The sequence below is a fragment of the Ammospiza nelsoni genome, chromosome 15 (genome assembly GCF_027579445.1).
Source record: "Ammospiza nelsoni isolate bAmmNel1 chromosome 15, bAmmNel1.pri, whole genome shotgun sequence".
NCBI lineage: Eukaryota > Metazoa > Chordata > Aves > Passeriformes > Passerellidae > Ammospiza > Ammospiza nelsoni.
The window spans coordinates 15,533,844-15,557,315 of NC_080647.1; the positions used below are offsets into that span (position 1 = coordinate 15,533,844).

General features: G+C 55.9%; 1 protein-coding gene across 1 annotated transcript; it reads left to right on the plus strand.

The window, feature by feature from the left end:
• The first annotated feature begins 4,899 nt into the window (after positions 1–4,899).
• On the plus strand, positions 4,900–23,296 carry MPP1 (MAGUK p55 scaffold protein 1). Its single transcript, XM_059482704.1, has 12 exons — positions 4,900–5,097; positions 11,350–11,490; positions 11,827–11,905; positions 12,907–12,992; positions 14,075–14,143; positions 17,010–17,206; positions 17,469–17,575; positions 18,396–18,476; positions 19,072–19,152; positions 19,516–19,718; positions 20,050–20,124; positions 22,046–23,296. Exons 1-12 carry the CDS (start codon positions 4,996–4,998, stop codon positions 22,220–22,222), a joined length of 1,398 nt encoding a protein of 465 aa, XP_059338687.1. The 5' UTR covers positions 4,900–4,995; the 3' UTR covers positions 22,223–23,296.
• Positions 23,297–23,472: the final 176 nt, after the last annotated feature.

Here is a 23,472-nt window from a genome sequence, read left to right on the forward strand (position 1 = left end):
CCTGCCTCATTCCTCTCGTGGAGTGGGGACCTTCCAGAGCAACAGCCACCTCACAAGGGTGGGGAGCACCTGGAAGGCTGTGGGGAAGGCATGGGGGTCATCCTTGTTGGGCAAGTTTGCCTTGTTGGCACTTCTCCTCCAGCAGCTTGCCAGAACCTGTGCCATCCCACCCCCAGGGCAGTGAGTCCTCCATCTGTGATGGGGGAGCTGGGTCGCCCCACAAAGCCACTGGCAGCTGGTGTGGCAGGGAAAGCAGGGTTGTGAGGGGCTTTGGAGAATGGCAGGAGTCAGCTGGTGTGGCAGGGAAAGCAGGGTTGTGAGGGGCTTTGAAGAATGGCAGGAGTCAGCTGGGTGCTGCCACAGTGGGATAGGCACGATGGCTGCAGCAGCCCAGCAACATCCAGTGATTGCCTTGTGAAATTCCAGCGTGCCCCACCAGAGCTGGGCAGTCTCTGCTGTCACCTGAGAACAGCTGTGCCACAGCGCAGGGGACAGCTGTGGTGATGAGGACACCAGGGCTGTGCCATGAGCAGGGTGGTTGTGAGAGGGGTGGCTGCTTTCAGGCACCCAGCTCCTGCCTCCATCACTGCACTGGGCTGTGTGGTGCGCAGAGATGTCCCCTCCATGGCCTGTGTCTGGAGGAAGCAGGGACACGTGCTGCTGACCACCCCAGTGGTGTGACCTGTCTGGGAACCCACCCCCAGGGGAGGTCAGAAACTGGTGTTTCAAATAACAGCTTGAAAAAGCCTCAGGCACATTCCACACTGCTGCACAGGGAGCCTTTGCTGTGGCCCTGGCAGTGATTACATTACAGCCCAAGCAGGAGATGCAATCACCCTTTGGCTCAATTGCATTCTGGCCATAACTAGGCACAGAGGTGAGGAGAGGCTGCCTGGAAAGCACTGGCCTGCAGAGAGGGATAGGAGCCATGAGATTCTCAAAGGGAACACCCCTGCTTGAGGCAGAGTAGCCCTCAGCTTGGGAGGACAACACCTGCCACCTCAGGCCCTTCTCAAGGCATCCTTCCTCAGCTCCAAGGCAACTCCATGGGTATAAATACCCTTCAGGGTCTCTACCACTGGATGCTCAGGCTCATCTTCCCTCCAGAAAGAGGCTGCCATGTTCTGGCACATTTGTCTAGTGACACAGGGTTAGCCCAGAGCAAAAAATCTGTGCACCAGAGCCCACTCTGGATTATTTCCAAATAGGAAGCACAGCTGAAATCTCTGCAGGTGTCCCAGCAGCTTTCACCCACCAGCCCTGAGCAGCTCCAGGATTTTCTCCAGCCAGCCAGGCAGCAGGGAAGGGACTGTGCTGAGAAAGAGCAGTAGTGGGCAGGCAGACAGATGTGTCTGAGCCTGCCAAGTTCTGGCATCCATTACTGGAAGCATGTCCTGACATTTATCTTGTGAGGAACGGAGACCAGACGCTGTTTCCTCCCAGCACGACGCAGATCTGAAATGCATCACATCCTCCCCCAGCCACAGACGTTTCTGTGCAGGGAAAGGGCTTGACCAGCATGAAGCCCTCTGCCTTTCAGCCAGGAGATATCCTGCCTAGTCACAGCCCTGCAAAGGTTGTGTCACAGAGCCCTGCTGCAGCATGGGCTGCCTGGCTGGATCCTCCTGCACCCCAGGGATCTTTTGTCTTTCATGGTTCAGCTGCCAGGCTTGCCTGGGCTGGGTGATCTGGTGCCCACACAGCTTTCTGGTGTCTCCAGGAAGGCAAAATACATCCTGGCTGTCTCTTTCTATTACAGCTCAAGCAGAGATTAGTTGGCCAGCCAAAGTGTGTGTGGTTTCAATGCTGAGCCACAGCCGTAAGCCATGGGCCAGGGAGGTTTCTGAATCTCCCTTCCCTCACGCTGGCTGGAGGGCTCTTGGTGTGCTCCCCCACGAGATCAGATGTGGGGAGTGTTTGCAGCTATTGCAGCTGCTCAGGTGGGCACCATCCTCTGAAAAAGTTGCCAGCACACAACAGAAACAGGCAGTATCAGTCTGAAGAGAGCACCTGAGCAGGGACCATGGCCAATGGGGAGCACAGCAGATTTAATCACAGCTTAAATCCAAGCTCAGCCATGGAGCTACGACCAAGCTGCTCACCACCTCCTCCACCTCAGTTTTCCCATATGCAACCAAGAGGGAATGAACACACTTAGACATCGTTTTTCTGTCTGTCAGGTACCTCTTGTCACATTTCTCCCTCCTACTACACATTCAATGATTAACTTCAAGGCATGTCTCTGCTCTCTGTATCTCTTGCCTCCTACTCCACGTTCCTACCAGCCTGTTTCTAGCCCGTGAGTGCAAGAGAAGCCCTGCACCAAGGGGTCCTGCCTCCAGCACATCTCAAAGCCATGTGCCACCAACCCCAGTGTGTGTCCACCTCCCCCTCCTCCTTGCTGGCTGTTTCAGCTGCTGGGTAAGGAGTGTTCTGCAGAGCCTTCTTGGTCAGCTGGGCAGGGATGGGAAGATGAGGCTCCCAGCAGCATTCTCCAGCCTGGTGGGCACATCTGCTGGGGCCAAAGGCAGCCAGGCATCCTTTGACTTTTCTAGTCCACTATTTTCTCATCCTAATCAGGCCGTCCAGTGAACCCTGCAGGCAAAGTCTGGGCCACATGGTCCACCAGGTTCAGCTGCAAAACATGGCCCACCTAGGTGTTTTCTGCTCCTGGTATTGACTGTCCTGATCTCCTACTAACACTACAACCCTGTTATGTGCTTGGTACACAGAACTTGCTCACCATCAGGAGCAAAATTTGATGAAGCCTTACACCACCAGTTGTGAATTTCCACCCAGATAGGCTGAACTTTTACCAAGTTAAGAGGGGGCCCCAGAGCTGGTTTGAGCTGGAAGATAAGGAAGCAGGGAAGGCTGCTACCATCATGAGGTCAGCTGACACAGCAGTCTTAGAGATAAGAGCAGGAACAGTCCACCCAGAGACAGTGAGGGGGACCCAATAAAGAACAGGAATACCCCAGATCCTAATATTACTAGTGGTCAGAGCAGTCATGTGAGGGCTGGGGAACTTACATTGTAAGGATTTAATTGCCCAAGGATTTCTTTGATTGGGGTTCCTCTTTGGGGGTACCCAGCTCAAGCTGCTCTACATGTCAGATAGATAAACAACCCATTTACTCAATGGATGGGCAATTTTTCTTCTTCAAGCAGGCCCAAGCCCTGTTAATAATGGCATAAATCCTGGCAGGTGGGGTAATTCCTTCAACAAAGCCCAGGGCCCAGATGGGCAGTGTGAAGATAGGACAAGAAGGGGAGCTACATCTGGACAATGCAGGACTCCAGCAAGTGATTCCACAGAAGTGCACAACAGCTGCCATGGAATGGGATTGTTGGGAAGAGCACTCCCAGTGCAGGCTGTGCTTTGGGACTCTTTGCTCCTGGTAGTGCTAGAGCAGTTTGCTGGAGCCAGTCACGTCAGTGCCTGCAGCTCCCACACCTCCTTTTCCCAGCATCTCACAGCAGTCTGGGCTTTCTCATAGCCCAGTCAGGAACAGTTTTGTTCCCACGAGGCAGGAGAAACTTGCCATCAGAACGAGATGGATTTTCCTTCTTTCTTTCCCCGCATCCTGTCCTGTCCCCTCTCTGCTACCCACCCCCGCTTCCCCTCCCCTTTTTCCTGTTTCCTTTCTCTAGGAGTTTGCACTCCTCTCCTTGTATTTCTTATGGTAACTTTAGGCCAACTCAGCCTGGAGAACTCATCTAGCAGCACTGTGGGAGTCTGGTCCAAGGCAACCTCTAAACCTCCAAGATCCCAGTGATGGTGTGGAAAATTGTGGAAAACCCTTTCAGTGTTTTCTTAAGGAATAATACAGCAGAATTAACCTTCCATCCCCAAATAAAGCTCAGACTTCACTTTGACCTTCTCATCAGTAAGACCTACACAGCAAGGGCAGAAATGGTTTGACAGAAGCCCTTTGCACCATGCGTGACTCACAAATACAGGGATTTGCCATCCCACCCATGCAAGGTGAAGAAGGTGGAAGACCCAGAACAGCTGAAGGAAGAAGAGGGCTGGACTTGCTAGAGTGCAGAGAAAGGTACCCTGGAGGTACCCTGGAGCTTTGCACACTGTCAGAGCCCAGGGATGACCACTGGTTTGTGAGAGCCAGCCATGCGCCAGCCAGTGCCACTTTGGAGAGGCGCTCCCCCTGTCCTTGCTGGGTTCCTGCTCAGAGTATCCAAATGAGGGAAATGAAGACGGTGAGGGGCCTTGAGAAGAAGCTTTGTGTGGAACAGGTGAGGTCACTTGGTCTGTCCAGCCTGGAGAAGAGATTGAGCACAGAGCTCATTGCAGATACAACTTACTGATGAGGAGGGGCAGACCGTGATCCCCCTCTGTGCTGACCCATCACAGGTCCGAGGGAATGGCTGAAGTTGTGTCAGGGAAGGTTTAGCTGTGTATTAGGGACAGGTTCTTCCCCCAGAGGGTGCTGGGGCACTGGAACAGCTCCCAGGGCAGCGCTCACAGCAGCTCTGACAGAGCTCACGGAGCCTTTGGGCAGTGCTCTGGGGCACGGGGTGGGACTGTGGGGTGTCCTGTGCAGGGCCCGGAGCTGGCCTCGATGACCCTCGCGGGTCCGTTTGGGTGCACTCTGTGACCGGAATGCCTGGGCACGACCAGGGCCAGGCAGGGGCCAGGGGCTGGCCCAGCCCTGAGGCGCTGGGGACGCTCCCACGGGAGAAGCCCCCGCGCTGAGCGAGGCGAGGCGAGGCCGAGCGCAGCGGGGCCGCCCAGTGCCGCCCTCCCAGCGCCGCTCTCTCAGCGCCGGCTGCTGGGCCCCGGCTGCTGGGCCCCGCTGCCGCCGGGCGGCCCCACCGAGCCCCCGGCGCGTCCCCGGTCCGCCCCCGCCGCCTGGCTCCGCCCGGCCCCCGCCGCACTCGGGCGGAGCGTGGGGAGCCCGCGGCGCCGCCGCAGCCGGGCCGGGCCGCTCAGCGCTGCCGGGGCCAGCGGGGCCGGCCGCAGCTGCCGCCGGGATGACGCTCAAGTCGGGGCGCAGCGACGGCGGCGGCAGCATGAGGACGGCGCTCTCCGACCTCTACCTGGAGCACCTCCTGCAGAACCGGCCCAAGCCCGAGGTGAGCGGCCCGGTGCGCGCCCAGACCCCGCGGCTCCGCCTGCGCCCCGCTCCCGGCCCCATCCCCGCCGAGCCCCGGCAGGGAGCCCGGCGTGCCCCGCTGCCCTGCGGGCCCTTAGCCCAGCGCTCTGCGCCCGGCTCGGGCCCGGCACGGCTCCCGGGGATGCCGCTCCATCCCGTCCCTCCCGCACACGGAGAGAAGCAGGGTCCCACAGGCAGGGGCCCCGCGCTGCCCATCCAGCTGCGGGCCCCAGCAGCCCGGGAGCAGCGGTGCTCGCTGGGGACGCGGGTGCCTCCGGGGAATGGTCACCCAGCACTGCCGGCAGGGCAAAGAGCTGGGTGCAGGCGAGCAAGGCTCCAGCATCCTGCCGCGGAAGAGATTGTGCTTGTTTTGCTGCAAAGTTGTAGCTGGTCTGAACTGGAACTGCCTGTCACATGAGCTGATTCAGCTGCTGAGCAACCTCCCGGTCCACGGCATGGGCTGCAGGAGGGCGGGGGTCTCTGCCCAGGGAAGGAGGATGCACGCAGCCCCTCTCACACCTGCCCGGGATAGGGAGTGAGCCCATGGCCGCATGCACCGCACCTCCAGCAAGAGGAGGGCAGGCTGCACCAGCCCTCTCGGTTCTGCTCGGTGGGCTCCTTCCTCACTCAGTGTTGTTTGGGGCGGCTTGGGTGCAGCCAGGAGAGGGTCGGCAGTTGCCAGTGTTAAACAGCTGGTGCTTTTCTCCCAGCTTTGAAAACGCATCCTTGGTGATGCCGTGGTGTAATGTGCCTGGGCTAAGGAGTCCTTGCAACTGTGGGGAGCCTCTGAGAGAGGGCAGGGAGGAAATTTCCCTGAAGTGCTGTCCTTGCCCATCGTGTTGGACACTTAAACATGAAAAAGAGGTCTGATTAGATCTGTCTCACACCAGTGGCTCATCTGCTTCTCATGGTTCGACCCTGACAGGATGCTTTGAGAAAAACAGTAGGAAAAATATAATTAAAGCAAAGTGTCTGGACCAGGCAATGACTGAGAGATCCAGGCAGAGGGCCTGTCTGGCTGCAGACAGAGCAAGGATAAATTGCCAATAGCAGCAGAGCATGGAAAGTGTAGGAGCTGCCCTGCAGCTTCCTGGTGTTGTGGTGTATTTATTTCAGTAGGGATAAAGGGAGAGATGGTGAACGGAGATCTGCATGAGGCCTTTTAAAAGGAGCTCTGTAGTGCTGGCTTCCAGCAGTGTCCTGAGATTGCTGTCTCTGTGTCATGGGTATGCAGAGATGGCCCAGGGTGGCTGTGGCCCCTCCATGGGACACCGGGACCTCACCCAGCAGCAATGTCCCTTCTTGGGAAGGGTGCTGGGTCTGCCTGGCTGCTCCTGCTCTGGAGTCAAACGGGGTGACTGGGAGGTTTCTCTTCTGCATTTTGTCTGGCAGAGCCATGTGCTGGGAAGTGCTGTGCTGTGTTCCTCACGTGGTGGCAGGGCATGCAAATCATGGCAAGTGGAAGCCATGTTATTGCTAGAAAACAGCCCCAGGCCTCTCCTCTTGAGCCTCACCACGTGCCTGCATATCTTTGCCATATCTCCTGACTGACAAGTAGAGATTTACCAAAAAGGTGTGGGCTTTATTTCCAGCTGTTGCACCTGGCAAGATGACCTTGGGCTTGTCCTTTTATCACCTGTGACTCAGTTCCCCAGCTGTAAAATGGGCAGCAAATGTGACCTTTGGGAGTTTGGTGGAGAAAAGGAGGGTACTTCTGGGGAGAGCTGATTTGAGGGTGCAGAGGGAGCACTGCACTTGCCTCTGGGCAGCAGCTCTCAGCATCCAGCTGGCAGCAGCTCCAAGGCAGACTGAGGCTACAGGGAGCAAATCCTGAATCAACCACAGGTAAAACTCAGTTGAAAGCTGAGCTAAAACTTCTGGCTTTGACAAACAAAGTGGGGAGGGCTGGTTCCAACTTTTTAATCCCAAATAAAGTATTTTGCTGTGTGGCTGTGTGTCACAGCTACAGGGAAAGAGCTGTTTTGCAGGGCTTGTTCTGGAAGCTGGGATGGAGTGGCAGGGCAGCTCCTCCTTCTGTCAGTGTTGTGGTTTCAGTGGCTGTCCCTTGGAGGTTACCAGCTTCACAAACACATCTGGAAGGCTGCATCAGCCTTTTCTGGTGGGAAGGTGGTGCCTCAGCAAAACTGACTGTGCTCCCTTGAAAATCTGGCCCATCTCCATTGCAGCACTCTGTAATCTGGAGTCAGTGTGAGGGCACAGAGCTGGCAGCACCTTCTGGCTGCCACGACCATTTTGTATCCTTCCTATTTCTCTTTTCCCCTTCCCACAGAGACCTGTTGGTGTTGCTGGGCTTTTTCCTGATGTCAGCAATGTAATCCTTTTTGGTTTAAATGTTTGCTGGTTTGATTCTTGTTTTTAAACTTCAATCATATTGCTAGAAGGGGTTTTAGGTGAGATTGTTCCTGTGGCTGTGCAGGCAGACTTGAGAAGTCAGTAGCCCCTGGCAGAAAGAATTACTTCTAAATGTCTACGTGGCTGTAGCTCCCCAGCCTGCTGAAGCAGCCTTAAAGCAGCTCCCAAGCTCATTTTTTTTTGCTACTTTGCATTTTTTTTACACATTGCTGTGTTTTTTAAGCTGTACAAGACTGAGATAGACAGATCCTGGATGGGGAGGGAGGCAAGGCTGGAAGGACTGGAGGGTGGCAGGAGATATTGCTGGGTCAGGACATCTCTGCACCAAGCAGTGCCCCAGCCTCCCTGCATGAACCCATGGTGATTATAATGTGAGGGGTCATGATTCATGGAGGGAGCTGGGATTTTGTTCCTCACAGTGTGAGAATAGTGTGTCTTCCTGCCAACCAAGAGGGCAATCCCAGAGAAACCTGGCTCCAGGATTCATTCTTGCATCCAAGCTGCTGTGCTTTGGGGGCCTGCTTGGCAAATCCAGCAGTTGTTTTCTCCACATACTGACCAGGCAGACCTGTTTTTCCAAGGCTGCCTGGTACTGAAGTCTCCTGGCTGGAGCAGCAAGGAGAGCCCAGGAACCAAATCTCTGAATGTGCCCTTTGCTCTGTAGTGCTGCTTTCCTTAAGTGCTGCTTCAGCCTCCTGCAAACAAGCTGCCCAGTTAATGTTTGATTTGCCCAGCCTGGTGGAGCCAGCACAGCAGCAGCAGCAGCCCTGGCAAGCAGTGCTGACCCCACTGGGGAACAGGATGCCAAGTCCTGGGATCCTCACCACATTCCCTGTTTGTAAACCCTGCCCAAGGAGCTGGTACATTCCCTCTGCCCTGGGATATGGGGCAGAAATCTTGTAGGAAATGCAGACAAGGGGTTGTGGGGCACCTCTGACCCACAGAGCTGGTGGCTCTTGTGTGCATTGCCAGTGCAGGATTTGTGCAGGAGGATTTGTACCCCTGTCACCCAGCTGCAAGGCACACAGGGATGCTGGACAGCCCTGTTGCACAGCTCAGCCCCCAACCTCCTTGCCCCACATCTGCCCCAGCACGGGCCTGGCAGTGACACAGCTGGGGCTGTGCACAGCTGGCAGTGACTGATGGCCACGAGCTGGCTCTCAGCAGCGCTCGCAGATGTTTCCTGTGGAGCAGTGCACAAGGAGCAGAGTCTGGCCAGTCACCAGCGTGACTTGAAAGGCTCTTGAGGTCACAGACTACGCTGGGCCAAGCCAGCCCTGAGCGTGGCAGCTGCCAGCAGAGTGCAAGGCAATCCAGCCAGCCAGCTCATGGGCACGGGGCATGAGAGCCACACACATCTCCTGTTTCTGGGTGCCAGCATCAGGGCTGAGTCTGCCACCCCAAGGGTTCTGGCTGTCCTCATGAACCAGCCATCCTCCCATCGCCACCCACTGGCTGCCCAGTGCCATCAGCAAAAAAGCCACACCATCCCAGCATGGCTCTGGTTTTGGAGGACCCTTGTGCATTCAGAGTTGCCATCAAGGGACTGGTGGCCATCCCCAGGCACAGCAGCCAGTCTCTGGTGACAGACCTTGTTCTCCAGGAGTCACCAGGGTGACACTGGTGCTGTGTCAGCATGGAGGGCTGGGTGTTTTCTCCAGCTCTCAGCAAAAAGCAAAGGTCGAGGCCAGGAGGCTCAGCTGATGGGGATGGTGAGGATGGGAACTCCCAGTCCCTGGAGCAGACTGTGCAGTCCTGGGTCACTGGGCTCTGCTGAGCCTAGAGGTTTGAAGCCAGGAGCTGCATGGTCTAACCCTTTCCCAAGGCATGACCAAGATAAGTATGATCTGTGCTGACTCCAAGCACCTCGTGGGCACTTTGGCCTCAGGTTGGGCTGGAGAAGGTCCTTGTCCTCCTACTCCTGCTTGCACCTGCTGGTCTGGCACAGGGGACAGCTGGCAGAGAGCTGTGGGACAGCTCTAGGCACACACACTGCTGGATCTGTTCCTGTGTTCTGCACATGCTGTGGTAGCATCGTTCCTGTTGGGCTGGCAAGCCAGGCTTGGGGGATGGATACAACTTTTCTTCCTTCCACCCTGCAAGTCCATGGCCTGGCTGCTGTTCTGGGCTGGGATTCAGCCGCCTTCTCCGTGTTTAAGCCAATGGCAGCTGGAGCCCACGTGGTTCCCTTTTGAGGAGGAGGTTGGTTGGCACTTCTGGAAGTAGTTGGCTTAAAAATAAATCACTGCATGATGGGCACACAGCTCCCTGAGCCCTTCTCTCCCTGGCCTTTCTGGGGGCTGTGACAGTGACCGTGCCTGCTCTGTCCCTCTCTGCCAGCACCTTTCCTGCTATCCTTGTTAGTCCTGACTCTGCTGCCCCTTTCTTTGGCTCCCTCCCTGCTTTCTGCCACTGCACAGAGCTGGATCAGCCAGCAGCATTCCAGCACATCCCTACCAGAGCTCATATTATTGTGGTTTGGTGCCATGGCTGCAGCCCAGGAGCAGGTGCTCTTCACTGGCCTGCCCAGATCTGCCTCCTCCCCTGGCACTGTGGGGCTGCAGCTTCTCCTGTGCTCCTGGCCAGGGGTCAGGGTGGGTGAGACTGAGCTGGGGCAGGGGCTCAGGCTGCTATTTCCCAGCTCCTGCATGGAGCTTCTGGCCCTGGTGCTCAGTTGACAAGTCAGGCTGTGTGAGGAGAGGTGTTGGCTCTGCCTGTCTGGGCCCTGCCACATCACTGATGCAGGACTGAAGCTGATGAGGAGTTTGCTGGCTGTCCCTGCAGCTTTGCTGGCTGTGGCTCTCAGCTCAGGCACTGCTGGGAGGGAGGGTGCAGGCTGCAAACTGGGCAGCAAAGCCTGGAGTCTGGTGTGGAGTGGGACAGCCAGGAGGGTTTGTTTTGCATCCTGAGCTGGTGTGGGAATTTGTGCCAACAGGGCAGAGGCTGCAGATCAAAGCTGATCTGGGTTTTGCTGCGCTAGCACTGATCTGGGAGAGGCTTGAGGAAAGTCCACTGCACTTGGGGACAAACAGGCACATTTGTGAGCTGTGTGGAGACATTGCCCAGTGTGTCTGAGGGATTTAACAGGACTGTGTCAGGCTTTCTTGGGCTGTGAGGGAGAAGCTCACTGGGCAGGATGGATTTGCAGGTCTTTGTATGGGACCCCAAGCACTCTCTGTCAGCCCTGGTGCCAGCACATGCTGGAAACCAAGAACAGAGATTTCCTCAGGACTGAAAGCCTGGCTTTCCAGTGCAAACCAGCATGAAAGGAGATGGGGCTGGAAGGGGAATGGGATGTTTCTGGCTGGCTTGGGAGCGCTGCCTTCAGTGCCTGGATGTTGGCACTGCACCGTGTCAGTTGCCCACTGATGTAGGTCAGGAAAGGTTGAACTTGCAAACTAAGCTGGAGCAAAGCCTGGCTCCAGTTCTCAGGGGTGAGTCCCAAACTGTTCTGTTCACATGATGGAGAAATCCTGGGCTTTATGCTCTGCAACAAGCTACCTGTGAGCCAAGTGCTGATGCGACACACAAGGAGTGTTTGTGACTCTTTGCTTCAGAAGATCAGCTGTGAACTCTTTTGGCTTCTTCTACCTCTGGCTTTTCCAAATTTTTCTTACCTCTTGTGTTTCCCACCTGGAAAACTGCAGATTAAACCCACATCCACATCTCCAAGGCTCAAGTTCTTCTGCTCCTTTTCTCTTCTTGCCCTTAGTGTCTTCTCCTCCTGTGTGCACCACCTGCACCGCAGGCACCTTAACCAACTCCAAAGTAACTCAGGTTTGAGTAGCTGAGCCCCAGAGCAGGGATCAGCATTCCCAGGTGGAGCCCCTAAACAGTGGTCTCTGTTTTGCCCCGACAGGCCATGACTCAGTCCCCACACACCCTGACTGAGGACATTTACACCAACGGCTCAGCGACCCTGGGCAGCCCCTCGCACGGCGGCCGCGAGGTGCGCAAGATCCGCCTCGTGCAGTTCGAGAAGGTCACCGAGGAGCCCATGGTGAGAGCTGGCAAGGCCGCAAAGCTGCATGGCACCCGGGGGTGGAGGGGCAGCCTGAGCTGAGCCAGCAGCCTGGCTTGAGGGAAACAGTCACTGGAGATCTCGGCCATGGGAAGAAGGTGCTGGACTCTGCCTTCTGCCCAGGGAGCCGAAGCGAGCCCTGCAAAGGGTGGTGGTGCTTGTGCCAAGAGGAGCTGCAGCAGCCTGAGTTGGCCTAGCAGGGTCTTCACCCCAGCCACTGCACAGCCCACTGTGGATATGGGCCTGGAGAGGACTTTGTGAGGGCAGGAGAGCTCTCCCCTGCAGCGAGCAGTCATGGATTTTCCTGTCTTGCAGGGAATCACGCTGAAGCAAAATGACAAGCAGAGCTGCATGGTGGCCAGGATCTTCCATGGGGGCATGATTCACAGACAAGGTAACGAGGCCTTTGGAGAAGTGGTGCATGGGGTGCACGTCTGCAGGTGGTTTCTTCCCATGCAGCAGTAATTCAGGTCCTCAGCACGGCTGGCTTCCCCCTGTGACATGGACATCTGTGCCTGTTCCTCCCCTAGGGATCTGTCAGGAGCTTGGGACTCACTGGTCTCTCTGCATGGTTGTCATATTAAAACACTGGAGGCTTTAGGGATAAATAAAGGGCTGGGGGAAGGGCTCTCCCAAAAAGGAACTGGAGATCATCTGTCTCTGTCTTGTGATGGGGTCACTGTAAGAAGAGATGGATCATACCCCAGGGACCTTGGGGGAGGCTCTTCCCATTCCTAAAGTGCACAGGTGGGACAGGCATCCTGTAGATTGGCTCTGCAGACCAAGACAAGGTGCCAAAAGAAATAAATAGGTGCTATTTTCTGGTTTTGGGTCTTGCCAAGGAGGCGTGGATACGAGATGTTCTCTGCTTAGAAGAGGCTGCTTTTCCATCCTTGGATCCAAGTGGGAAGTCTGTGCTTACCACTGCCAAAATAAGACAGGAGCCATTCCAATAACATTACTGGAGCCTGGTTTTTAGTAGTATATCTGAGGCTGTAATCTGCCTGGGTGTATAAACTGAAAACACATAAAGTGAGGAATGCTTGTGTTAAAGGCCCTGTAAGGAGGTTGTGATTGGCTTCAGGTGAGGTACTTGGGGCTGTGTTTGAAATGCTGATGCAGGTGCTTTGACCAGTCCAGAGCACTTTGCACACAGTGGAAAGCAACCTGATGACCTTAGGACTGGCTAGGTGTGTGTGTTGGGTGGAGAGGGAAGAATTCATTCCCCTTGTGCTCTCCTGCCATGTGCTGAGGTGGCGTGTGTGCTTCCCGAAGCACTGCCAGGCAAACACTGCAGTGTCCTGGCCCTGGAGGCTGATGGAGCTGTGTGAACTGGGTTTGGTGAGCAGCTCTTGTCCTTTTTCTGCATTTTTATGTTTTTCACATTGCTGGCAGGCTCCCTGCACGTGGGTGATGAAATCATAGAAATCAATGGGCAGAGTGCGAGCAACCACACAGTTGACCAGCTGCAGAAGATGCTGGTAGGTATCTGTGTGTGTCAGGGCTGTTCCCTGGGAAGGACCCCTTTGCCCTGCATGCTGTGAGCATTCACCCCCTCCCATACACCAGAGCCTTCACACAGCTGCCTACATACAGCAGTGAGGTGTAGCAGAAACCATCCTGCACGCAGCCCCCTGTGCTTGCTGCTTGTTTCTGGCCTCCTGGGGCAGCACTGAGGGCTGTTGAGTGGGTCCCTGACATGTGTTGATCCTGTGTGGGGCTTGGAAACCACCTCTGTTTGCCAAGGCTGCTGTGCAGCTCCTGCAGACCTGAGCCACACGTGCATGTCATGTTGGTGCCATTTGCCTGCTGCTGAGGCCGTGCTGATCCTGTCAGGCCCTTGCCAGAGACAGCTTTGGACAGAGCCTCAGAGCTGCCTGGGGTTCATACATTGCTGATCCTGATCTCTCCCCAGCACATGACACCTTGTTGGAGGGAGGTGGTGCTGCTGCTGAGAGCCCCCACCAGCAGCCTAAAGCAGGAGGCTTGGCCTTGCCAAAGTGCCACAGGGTGTCCCTGCTCCAGACAGCAGGACCAAGGAGGAGCTTGTCTTTGGTTTTGCCTCCTGAGAAGAGTGGTTGGCCCAGGAGGCCCCTCCAAGCCTCCACACTGGTTGTCCCACAGGACCATGTGGGGGTTGTGATGTGTGAGGCAACAGTGGCCTGTGGCAGGCAGGAGAGTGCTGTGCTCTGATGTCACCAGGAGGGCCAGAGCAAGGGGCCACCATGGAGGGGACCTGGAAGAGTCAGCCTCTCCTCCCAGGCTCCTCTCTGGAGCAGCCAGAGAGGAGATGATGCAGATCTCCATGTTCATTCTGGTGGTGCTTAGCAGTGCCCACAGCCAGACCCTTGTCCCCCATGGGAATGACACAAGTATGGCAAAGCCAAGCACAGCTGTTTTTGACCAGGCTGTGGTGTCCCCCAGCAGCACAGCACGGTGGGGTGCCCAGGAGCCCTGCCTTTGCAGGCCCTGGCACTCAGCACCTCCCTGCACAGCTTGCTGCTGTTGAGCTGCCTCCAGACACCACCTCCTCCAACTCTTCTTTCTCCCCTTTGTTCACTAGAAAGAAACCAAGGGGATGGTGTCATTAAAAGTCATTCCCAACCAGCAAAGCCGCCTCCCTGCTCTCCAGGTAAGTGCAGCCTCTGGACCATGGGCAGTGCTGGGACAGGGCTGTGGGACACAGCAAATCATGCAGGACATGCTGGGGACAGAGCTGTGCTCAGCCAGGGGTGTCAGGGCAAGGGGTGCCTGCCTTGTCTGAGCTGCTGGAGGGACCTGTTCTGTGCTTACATCCCTGCAAACAGCCACATGCTGGGCCTGTGTGGGTGTTTTCACCCAAAGTGTGTGCAGGAACACAGGGCTGGCATGGCTGAGCCACCAGTGGTGCTTGGGGATGGGAAAGCAGTGGCAGGTGCACAGCAGGGAGCACGTGAGGGTCTCCTCCAGAGCCATGGCTGTGTGTGACAGGGCAGCCCCTGCTCTGTGGTCCCTGCTGCCACCAAGGCCGGGTGCAGCAGCCCCAGTGAGGGTGACATCAGTGCGGATGGCGCCATGCACAGCGTGGGAGGAAGGAACAGTGGGGGCAGGAAGGCAGTTCCTTGCACCTGCTGTCACTGCCAGGGTAGGGGGGCCGTGCTGTGTCACCAGGGGATGACACCTGCGGGGCTTTGCCTTTGAAGTCCTGCTGGGGCTGAAATAGAGCAGTGGGCAGAGCTGTGTTCTCTGCCAAGGCTTCAGGGCATTGTAGCTGAGTTCCTGTCTTGTCCTTGTGCAGCCCCTTATCATGGACAGGCAGGGCAGGGAGAGGAGTTCAGAGGCAGAGGGTGGGGGCTGGATGGTGCTGGGATGGGCTGAGGGAGCACACATCCTTCTTTACCCAGAGAAGCTGAAGTTCTGAACGTGGTGGCAGGTGTTGGTGGCTCTGTTTCTTCCTCAGTTTATGCTGCCCCCAGTCCTGCTCAACCAGCTTTGCATGTGTGTTTGTTAAACACTGGCCCTGTCTGTCCTTCCCTGCTGTCAGTCTGCCCTCCCTGTCCTGACCCAGCCAGCTCCAGTTGGCCAACTCTGTGCCAGGGGAAAATCTACCCCAGAGGAAAAAAATGCAGTTGCTGGTTCACCTGAGGCTGGGAAAGACACAGGGACAAACTCCTTCCCAGCAGCACTTGTACTGCTCCTGCTGTGCAGGGCAGTGGTGCTGTCTGCTCCCCAGAGCCACAGCTGCTTGTGTCTGGGTTTGTTGCAGTACCACCACCAAGACTGGACTCTTTGGATCCCCATGGTCACCTTTATCTCAGTGCCTGGCAGGCAGGGTGGTGGAGATGCTGGCATCATGATTTTCCCCTGCCTGGGCTCACAAGGTTGAGTGTCTCCTGGAGCAGGTCTGCTTGGGAATGTCTTAATGAAAGGAAACACAGAGCATTCAAGGCTCTTGAGGACCCCTCCAGCATATTTCCTGCAGTCCTTTGACTTTAAAAGACCAAGACTTCTCATGCTGGAGCTTGCTCAGCAGCTGTCTGGCCCCAGAAAGGGGCTGGCAGCAGGCAGGCAGAGCCCTGTACAGCTGTGGGTGATGTGTGGAGCTGGCATCTAACTGATGTAGGAGGGGTCTTTCCCAAATGTCCTGGCTTGGGACACCAGTGCTGCAGGAGCAGAGAGCTCTGGGCAGGTGCCTGGGCAGTGCCTGCTGTGTATCCTTCATGTTTGTGCTTCCTGGTGCCAGAGAGTGCTCTCAAAGCAAGCAGCAGTCCTCATCCTGAAAGGAGATTCCACTCCTATTGTTTTGCCTAATTTCATTTTCTTGTCACCCCCTCATGCCACAGCTTGATCCATATGGTGTTTTCTGGCAGTGGAAGGGGAGCCATGTTTGTGTCCTGATGGCTCTGTGCCTGCAGCAGCACAGCTGAGGGAAATGGCTTTAATGTGGAACAAGGGCAGCATGGTCTGTCCCACCAGGGCAGGATGAGTTTCCAGGCCCTGCCTATCACATCTGAGGACAGGACAGGCATTACCCCATGTGAAACTTTTCCCCCCCTTGCTACATGCTGTGTTTCTCGGGTTACTAACTTGCTAGGGTCATGCTCAGCATTCCCTAAACTCTGCTTTTCACTCCTAATGCTCTGCACTCTGCCTGGCTTTGCCTACACTCTGTCTGACAGGGTCCTGCTGGGAGTGGGTGCTGTGGACTCCCTCCCAAGGAGCTGAGCAAGCAGAAGGGACAGGGAAAACAAACTTTCTCACACCTTCTTGTCCCTAGAGCTTCCCCAGCCTCAGGAGGGCACACAGTGGCCTGGGAAGCCATAGCAGCAGCTTGTTTCCAGTTGCAGCTGTGATGAGTTTTGGAAGATGCAAAAGGGCCCAGGACAGAGCAAGGCAAGAATAGATACAGCACTGCAGCCTTGGCTCCCCAGAGGCCTTGTGCCATGCAGGGATTGCCCAGCTATGGGGAAAGGCAGCACAGAGCAGCTGAGATTGAGCCATGGCCTTCCCTGTTGTAACATCACCTCTGTGCTCACCCCGCTGCAGAGCCCAGCTGTGCGCCGTGTTGGTGGGACTCCTGTGTGGCTGGCCCAGCTCAGCAGCACTGTGCAGCACCCAGGGCACTGCAGGGAGCTCCATGGCAGGGTTTGAACACCACCTGTGGGTGTGGGGGTGCCTAGAGGCTGCAGCCCTGCCATCAGCTCCCAGTCAGGCCAAAATGCCCTCATCCACTCACCACCTCATCTCACTACAATTCCGTGCCCAGGACTTTCCCCCTAAGCTTTGTGCATCTCCTTTCTCCCCACACAGCCTCGTGGGGCCTGGAAATGAGCAGGGGCTTTGTGCCTGGAGCCATCTCTGCAGTCACTGCCTGGGAGTGCAGTGTGGGGGCCAAGCTCAGCCACCCTGTATGGAGTTTGTGTTGGGTAACACCAGTGTCACTGCTGGGACAAGCAGGAAAATGTCCCCTTCATGTGTTGCATGGCCAGGCTGACTCTGGTCTCCTCTCTGTTTTGCAGATGTTCATGAGGGCACAGTTTGACTACGACCCCAAGAAAGACAACCTGATCCCCTGCAAGGAGGCGGGGCTGAAGTTTCAGATCGGAGATGTGATTCAGATCATAAACAAGGACGACAGCAACTGGTGGCAGGGCCGGGTGGAGGGCTCCTCTACTGAGTCAGCAGGACTCATCCCTTCTCCAGAGCTGCAGGAGTGGTAGGTCCCTGCATTTGCCCAGAAGGGCTGGATTTGGGAGTGGAGGAGGGAGCAGTGACCATGTGCTGTCAGGAGTTTGTGTTGGGTAACACCAGTGTCACTGCTGGGACAAGGAGGAAAATGTCCTTTCATGTGCTGCAGGGTGAGCTTTGCCTGTTCCAGCAGCCAGCCTGTTTCTCTTGCATGTCTGAGGGACAGTCCTGCTGCTGTGCCAGGGTTTGGGGGACAGCTGGGCCATGGGGGTGTGCTGCTCTCTTGGCAGGCGTGTGGCGAGCGTCTCCCAGCCCAGCCAGAGCGAGTCCCCGAGCTGCAGCCCCTTCGGGAAGAAGAAGAAGTGCAAAGATAAATACCTGGCCAAGCACAGCTCAAGTAAGTGTGAGCAGGGCAGTGGGCCCAGCCCCAGCCCTGGCCATGCCCCTGCCTCTGTCCTCCTCAGGAGTCAGCCAAACAGCCCAACTGTGGCAGCAGTGGAATCTCAGATACCCCACAGCTGTCAGCTTTTTTAGAGTCTCTTCTGCAGCCTTCATGTTCCTCATGTGGCCACAGCTGTGTCCCCATGTAGAGCACGAGGCCAGGGCTGGCTCAGCACTGAGCACTGAGCTCCCCTGGTGACAATCCCTTGCACTCCTGGCTCTGTGAGCTCAGGCTCCCCAGCCCCAAACCTCACAGGCTGCTGAACCCCACGGGGGAGGCAGTGGCAGTGCTGCTGCTCAGCAGTCAGGAGCAGCCTGAACTGCTCCCACAGCTGCCAAGGCCTGTGCCTGGTGGGCAGGAGCAGCACCCCATGCTAAACTGAGCCAAGAGCTGGCAAAGGTGGGTGCCCAGGGACTGCTGGCTCCTGGCCCGGCCTGCAGCTCCAACCAGCAACAAACAAGGCTGTAAATCACCCAGATATATAAAGCTCCCCCAGCAATAACCTCCCTGCAGCTTCTTGCTGCCTCCACCCCAGCTCCCAGGTCCTACTGTCCTGAGCAGAATTACTGAGCAAAAGCAATGGCTTCCCTGGCTTCTTTGCCACTCTGCCCCTCACATGCTGCTTGCTCTTTTTCAAGGGTGGATGAGCTCCCAGCCCAGTCCTGACCACTGCTGTCCATTTCCCCTGGCTTTGCTCTGACACACAAACATGGCTCATGCTGGTGTGGCCAAGCCAGTTCTGACCCCTCCATGTCTCCTTTCTCCTCCACCCCAGTTTTTGACCAGCTGGATGTTGTTTCCTACGAGGAGGTGGTGAGGCTGCCTGCCTTCAAGAGGAAGACTCTGGTGCTCATTGGTAGGTCCTGTGCCAGGCATCCTCTGCAGCACAGGGACTGTGTGTGGGAACCAGGGGGAACCAGGACTGCACAGGGGCTGGGGCAGCATGGCCTTCGAGACCTAGTAATGTCTGGGGAGCATTTCTTCAGTCTGCAGCAGTCATCCCATCCATAGGCTGACCCCCTCCATGCAGCAAGCATGGTCTGGCATCTGCTGCAGTGCTGGGGAAGAGTTAATTCAGGCATTTGCAACTCCTGAGTATCTTGATGGAAAATCTCTATTAAAAGCAGCTCCGCAGTTGCATCAAAGCAAGCACTCCCACTCTGTGGGGACTGAGCACTGGATTCCATGGGCATGGGCCAGTCCAGCCAGGCTGGTTGCTCTGCAGGCAGCAGTCCTGTCTCCAGCTGGGGCTGGAGATGAGCATGCCCAGGGCACAAAGAGCCTTTTCCAGGGCTGGAAGACACCACAGGCCAGCCCAGAGAGCACATCTTGGGCAGGGCCCAGGCCAAGCTCTGCACTTTTTGTCAGACCCAGACCTGTGGAGGGGCCCCAGCATCCCCCACCAGGCTGCTCTGAGCCCAGCTCCAGTGTCCATCTCTCTCTCTCTCCAGGGGCCAGTGGTGTGGGCCGTAGCCACATCAAGAATGCTCTGCTCAGCAACAACCCAGACAAGTTCATGTACCCACCCCCATGTAAGTACCAGCACAGGATGCATTTCCTCTCACCTCTTTGACCCAGGACCTTCTGACAGCAGGTGGGAGGTGGGGAGATGTTCCTCCAGCACCACCAAGCCCCTGCAGTCAGATCCCCACATGCAAGGCCTCCCTGCCTGCAGCCCCACATGGAGCCACCTTTGCCCACAGAGGCTGCAGGGCTGCTGCCCCCACACAGACACCTCACTCTTTCATCCAGTGCCTGTCCCCAGCTGGCTGAGGGACTGGTCCAAAGCAAGAACCAGTTAGCAGGGGATTAGTACAGCTTAGTCTTGATGCCTGCTCCACTCTGCTCCCCCCTCCTTCTGGGGGCCAGCACTCACCTCCTCTCTCCCTCCCCAGACACCACACGCCCCCAGAAGAAGAATGAGGTGGATGGGAAGGACTATTACTTTGTCTCCACCGAGGAGATGACCCGGGACATCTCAGCCAATGAGTTCTTGGAGTTTGGAAGCTACCAGGGCAACATGTTTGGCACCAAGTTTGAAACAGTGCACAAGATCCACCAGCAGGACAAAGTCGCTATTTTGGACATCGAGCCCCAGGTAGGGAGCAGGGGAAGGGGTGGGTGGACAGGGGCTGCCACAGATGGCATTACCTGGGTGCTGGCTGTCACTGTCCCTGCCCTCTCTTCCCAAAGGAAAAAGCCAGCCAGCCCTGGGTGGCATTTCCATTCCCAAGGCATGGGTACAGTGAGGGTGTTCCTGTCCCAGCACACACCTGGCTGTGACAATGGGGTGCAGGGATCCTTTTCCAGGAGTCCACCCTGTGAGCTCATGTCCCCAGAGAGGGGACATGTCTCCTTTAGCCCCCACTGCAGCACAGTCCCAGCCTGAGCAGGGCCACACTGTGGTGACTGCACCCCTCTCTCCACAGACCCTCAAGATCGTGCGCACGGCTGAGCTCTCCCCGTTCATCGTGTTCATTGCCCCGACAGACCGGGCAGAGGACGTGAGTGCCACCCTGTCCCCTCCTGTCCCCTCTGCGTGGCCTTCTTGGGCCATGGCAGCACCTGCTACACCACCACTGTACTCCTGTCTGCTTGGCTGAAGTCAGCCCAGACCTGAGCTGCCCATTCCTGCAGCTGTAGACTCATCCCACAGCACAGTCCCAGCACAGTGGGGCAGGAGCTTTACCCTGCCATCAGCTATGCAAATAGACACACAAACAAGAGCTGCTTTCATTCTTTGCCTCATTAGGATGCTGATCCCTTTAACGTGAGGATGAAAGCAGCACTGATAGCAGTTAACTCATTCAGTGCCAAGCCTCAGGCTGGCAGCCACAAGCTGTATCACTTCCCAGGAAGCCCCTGGATGCAGGGATGCTGCTTACCCTGCCCTACACCCCAGCCAGGCAGGGAGAAGGGAAGAGAGGCCAACAAGAAAACCCAGAGCTGCTCCTCCTGGATTCAATGGCAACAAGGCCGCCTCTTCCAGCCTATTGTGTTTGTAAAGCTCAGGCTACAGATAGTATATTTATGCAACCTTCAGAGCAAGTGTTGTGCAGGCATTTAGAGGAACATTAACTGCCTGATGCAGCAGGCTGGGGAGGGGAAAAGATCTCAGAACAGAAAGGGCCATTCTGTCACCCATCCAGAGAGGAATCACATCCTGCTGCAGTGGGCAGGGCCAGCCCTGCTGCCAGGCACTAAATATAACCCTGCAGCTCGGCTCACTGAGGAGAGGGATGCGGCAGAGTTAGTGTGACCCCGCAGAGCTCACATGAGCAAAGGCTGCTGCTTGCCCTCCCTCCCCTCTCCACCCCCAACAGCTGCTGGCTCCATCCACAATATAGGAAAATTAATTTTGTAAGAATAGATGAATGTTTTCAGTAACTCTCTCAAGATGAAGGTAGCTAAGCAGTATCTTAATTTTTTGTTTTTGCCCCTAGGGTAATAATTATATTTAAAGTTTGTCAGTGTTGAACTGAACACCTTAAAGAGAGAAGCTTGCTGTGCCCTGAGGGAGGGTGTGGCATTACAAATATTACTGTGCCATCTGTAATGTTTTTAGTGCTGGCCACTAAAAGTATCAGTATTGTGATATATACCCAGCTGGTCTAACAAAAAAAGAAGGGAAGGACATAAAGATTGGTCTGCTTTGGGATTATTAATATGTCTATTTCATCTATTAATAATATATTTAATTATATAATAGATATAATTAATATAATCTAATAGTACCCTTTTAGATCTATTTAAATTTGCACAGAGCAGAGCTCAGTGAGCACTGCACCCCAAGCTGTCCCTCCTCCCCAGGCACAGAAGCTGCCTGTCTTTCATGCTCCATTAGGGAAATACATGGAAATGGTCTGGACCTCAGTGCCAGGGGCAGAGCTGCTCATGCACCCCTGGGCTGTCCCTACAAGCTGGGCAGGAGGGAAGAGGCAGCTTTGCTTTTCCTATTGAAGTGCAGCACTAAACCCCAGCCAAAAGCAGTGCAGAGGCAGGTAGAGCTCTGCCAGCTGGTGCTGTTCTGGTCAGGCTGTGGGAAGGGAGCATCCTGCAGGGATCCCACCTCCATGGCAGCCTGGAGCTGGTGACAATGCCCACCAGAGCACTGAGCAGCCTGCTGCTTGTCAACCTTCTCCCTGGGAGCTGCCACAGAGCATTTCAGAGGTAAACAGAGAGCCAGCACGCCTGGCCTCACACCAGCAGCTAACCTGATGTTCCCAGCACCACACAAAGCCCAGCAAAAGCCCCAGACACAAGCCCAGAGACCACACAACAGCTCCTGGCCCATCAGACAAGCTCTAAGCATTCTCTGTGCTGGTACTTCCCAAGCACTGGAGCTGTTTTGGGAGGTGTTGGGAGGGTGTTTGCTATCAGGTGTGCTGTGAAGGTCCCTGCTGAGCACTGTGCTGTCCCTTGCAGTCAGAGGCGCTGCAGCAGCTCCGCAAGGACTCGGAGAGCATCCGCAGCCGCTACGCGCACTACTTCGACCTGTCCCTGGTCAACAACGGTGTGGAAGAGAGCCTGCAGCTGCTGCAGGAGGCCTTTGAGCAGGCCTGCAGCTCCCCACAGTGGGTGCCTGTCTCCTGGGTCTACTGACAGGGCACCTTCCATCAACCATCCTGCAGCCACTGGGAAACACCTCCTCAGCCTCCCCTGCCCCACACAGCCCAGCACAACTCCCCTCTGCTGCTCCACGGACATGGTCTCGGTTCACATTCTCACAGGGTGCCCACAGCTCCTCTCCTGGGGGAACAAACACAGGGCAGAGGCTGCCTGGGGGTGAGCCACCTCTTGTGACACTGCAGGGCAGGGCAGTGGCTACAGCAGAGCCCAGGATAGCTCAGAGCACAGCTCCCTGCCCTCCCGGGGCAAGGGAAAGCACAGTCCTGCTGTAGCACCCAGCTGATCCTCCCTGCAGCAGTCCCAAGGGATGTGGCAGAACAGACAGATTGCTCCTGACATGGCAGGAATGCACAAAACTCAAAACCCTTCCTGGAGGCCATGAGGCTTCAAGGAAATCTAAGTCTTAGGGAGCTTCTCCCAGTTTAGAGCTCCTCCACCCAAGGGGTTCCTCTCACAAATGGGGAAGATGATGAATGTGGCATGAGTACCCCCAGGCAGGCCTCACCCCATGTTCCCAGGCTGGAGTTTTCTCATTCACCCTGTGCAGCCATAGGTGTAAAACCTCACTGTATTGGAATTCTCACCGTGCAGCTTGGATTGTTCCTGCCTGGCCAGAGAAACTGGGCAGCAGCTGAGCCAGTCCCACAGACCAAACCCCCGAGGGATTCTTCAATGGGTAAATTACATCCAGCCACAACTATCTGTTGCATGCAGTAGAAAAGTGTCTACAAAGATCATCCAGGCATGTTTTCCAGTCTAGGGTGTCTCTCACACTGTATGCAAACACAAAAGCCATGCTGACCCCAGGGTTTGTACTGACTCACAAGCCCCACACCACCATGTCTGGGAAGTATCACCACATCCATGTAGGTGAAAAATCTCATTTGTGTGTTCAGTCAGCTATAGGGGCAAGGGGAAGGTGGTTAAGAAGTCTTGTGCAATTTTTTTTTAAGGATGCCAAAAATAAAAATCTATGTGCAATAGGGACCTTTGTTCTGATCCACTGCAGGGAAACAATGAGCAGCAATAAATGTGTGCTGAAACATTGCCATGGCTGGTGTTTTACCTCTCAGGCTGGGCACTGACAAAGCAATGACAAAGGCTCATCAACATGACCATTTCTCTGCCCCAGCAGCTTCTTCAGGAGAGGAGCAGAGGCTGGGTGTGTGGTAAAATCTGCCCCATGAATGCCACTGACCTTTTGGGAGGAACCAAAGGAGCAA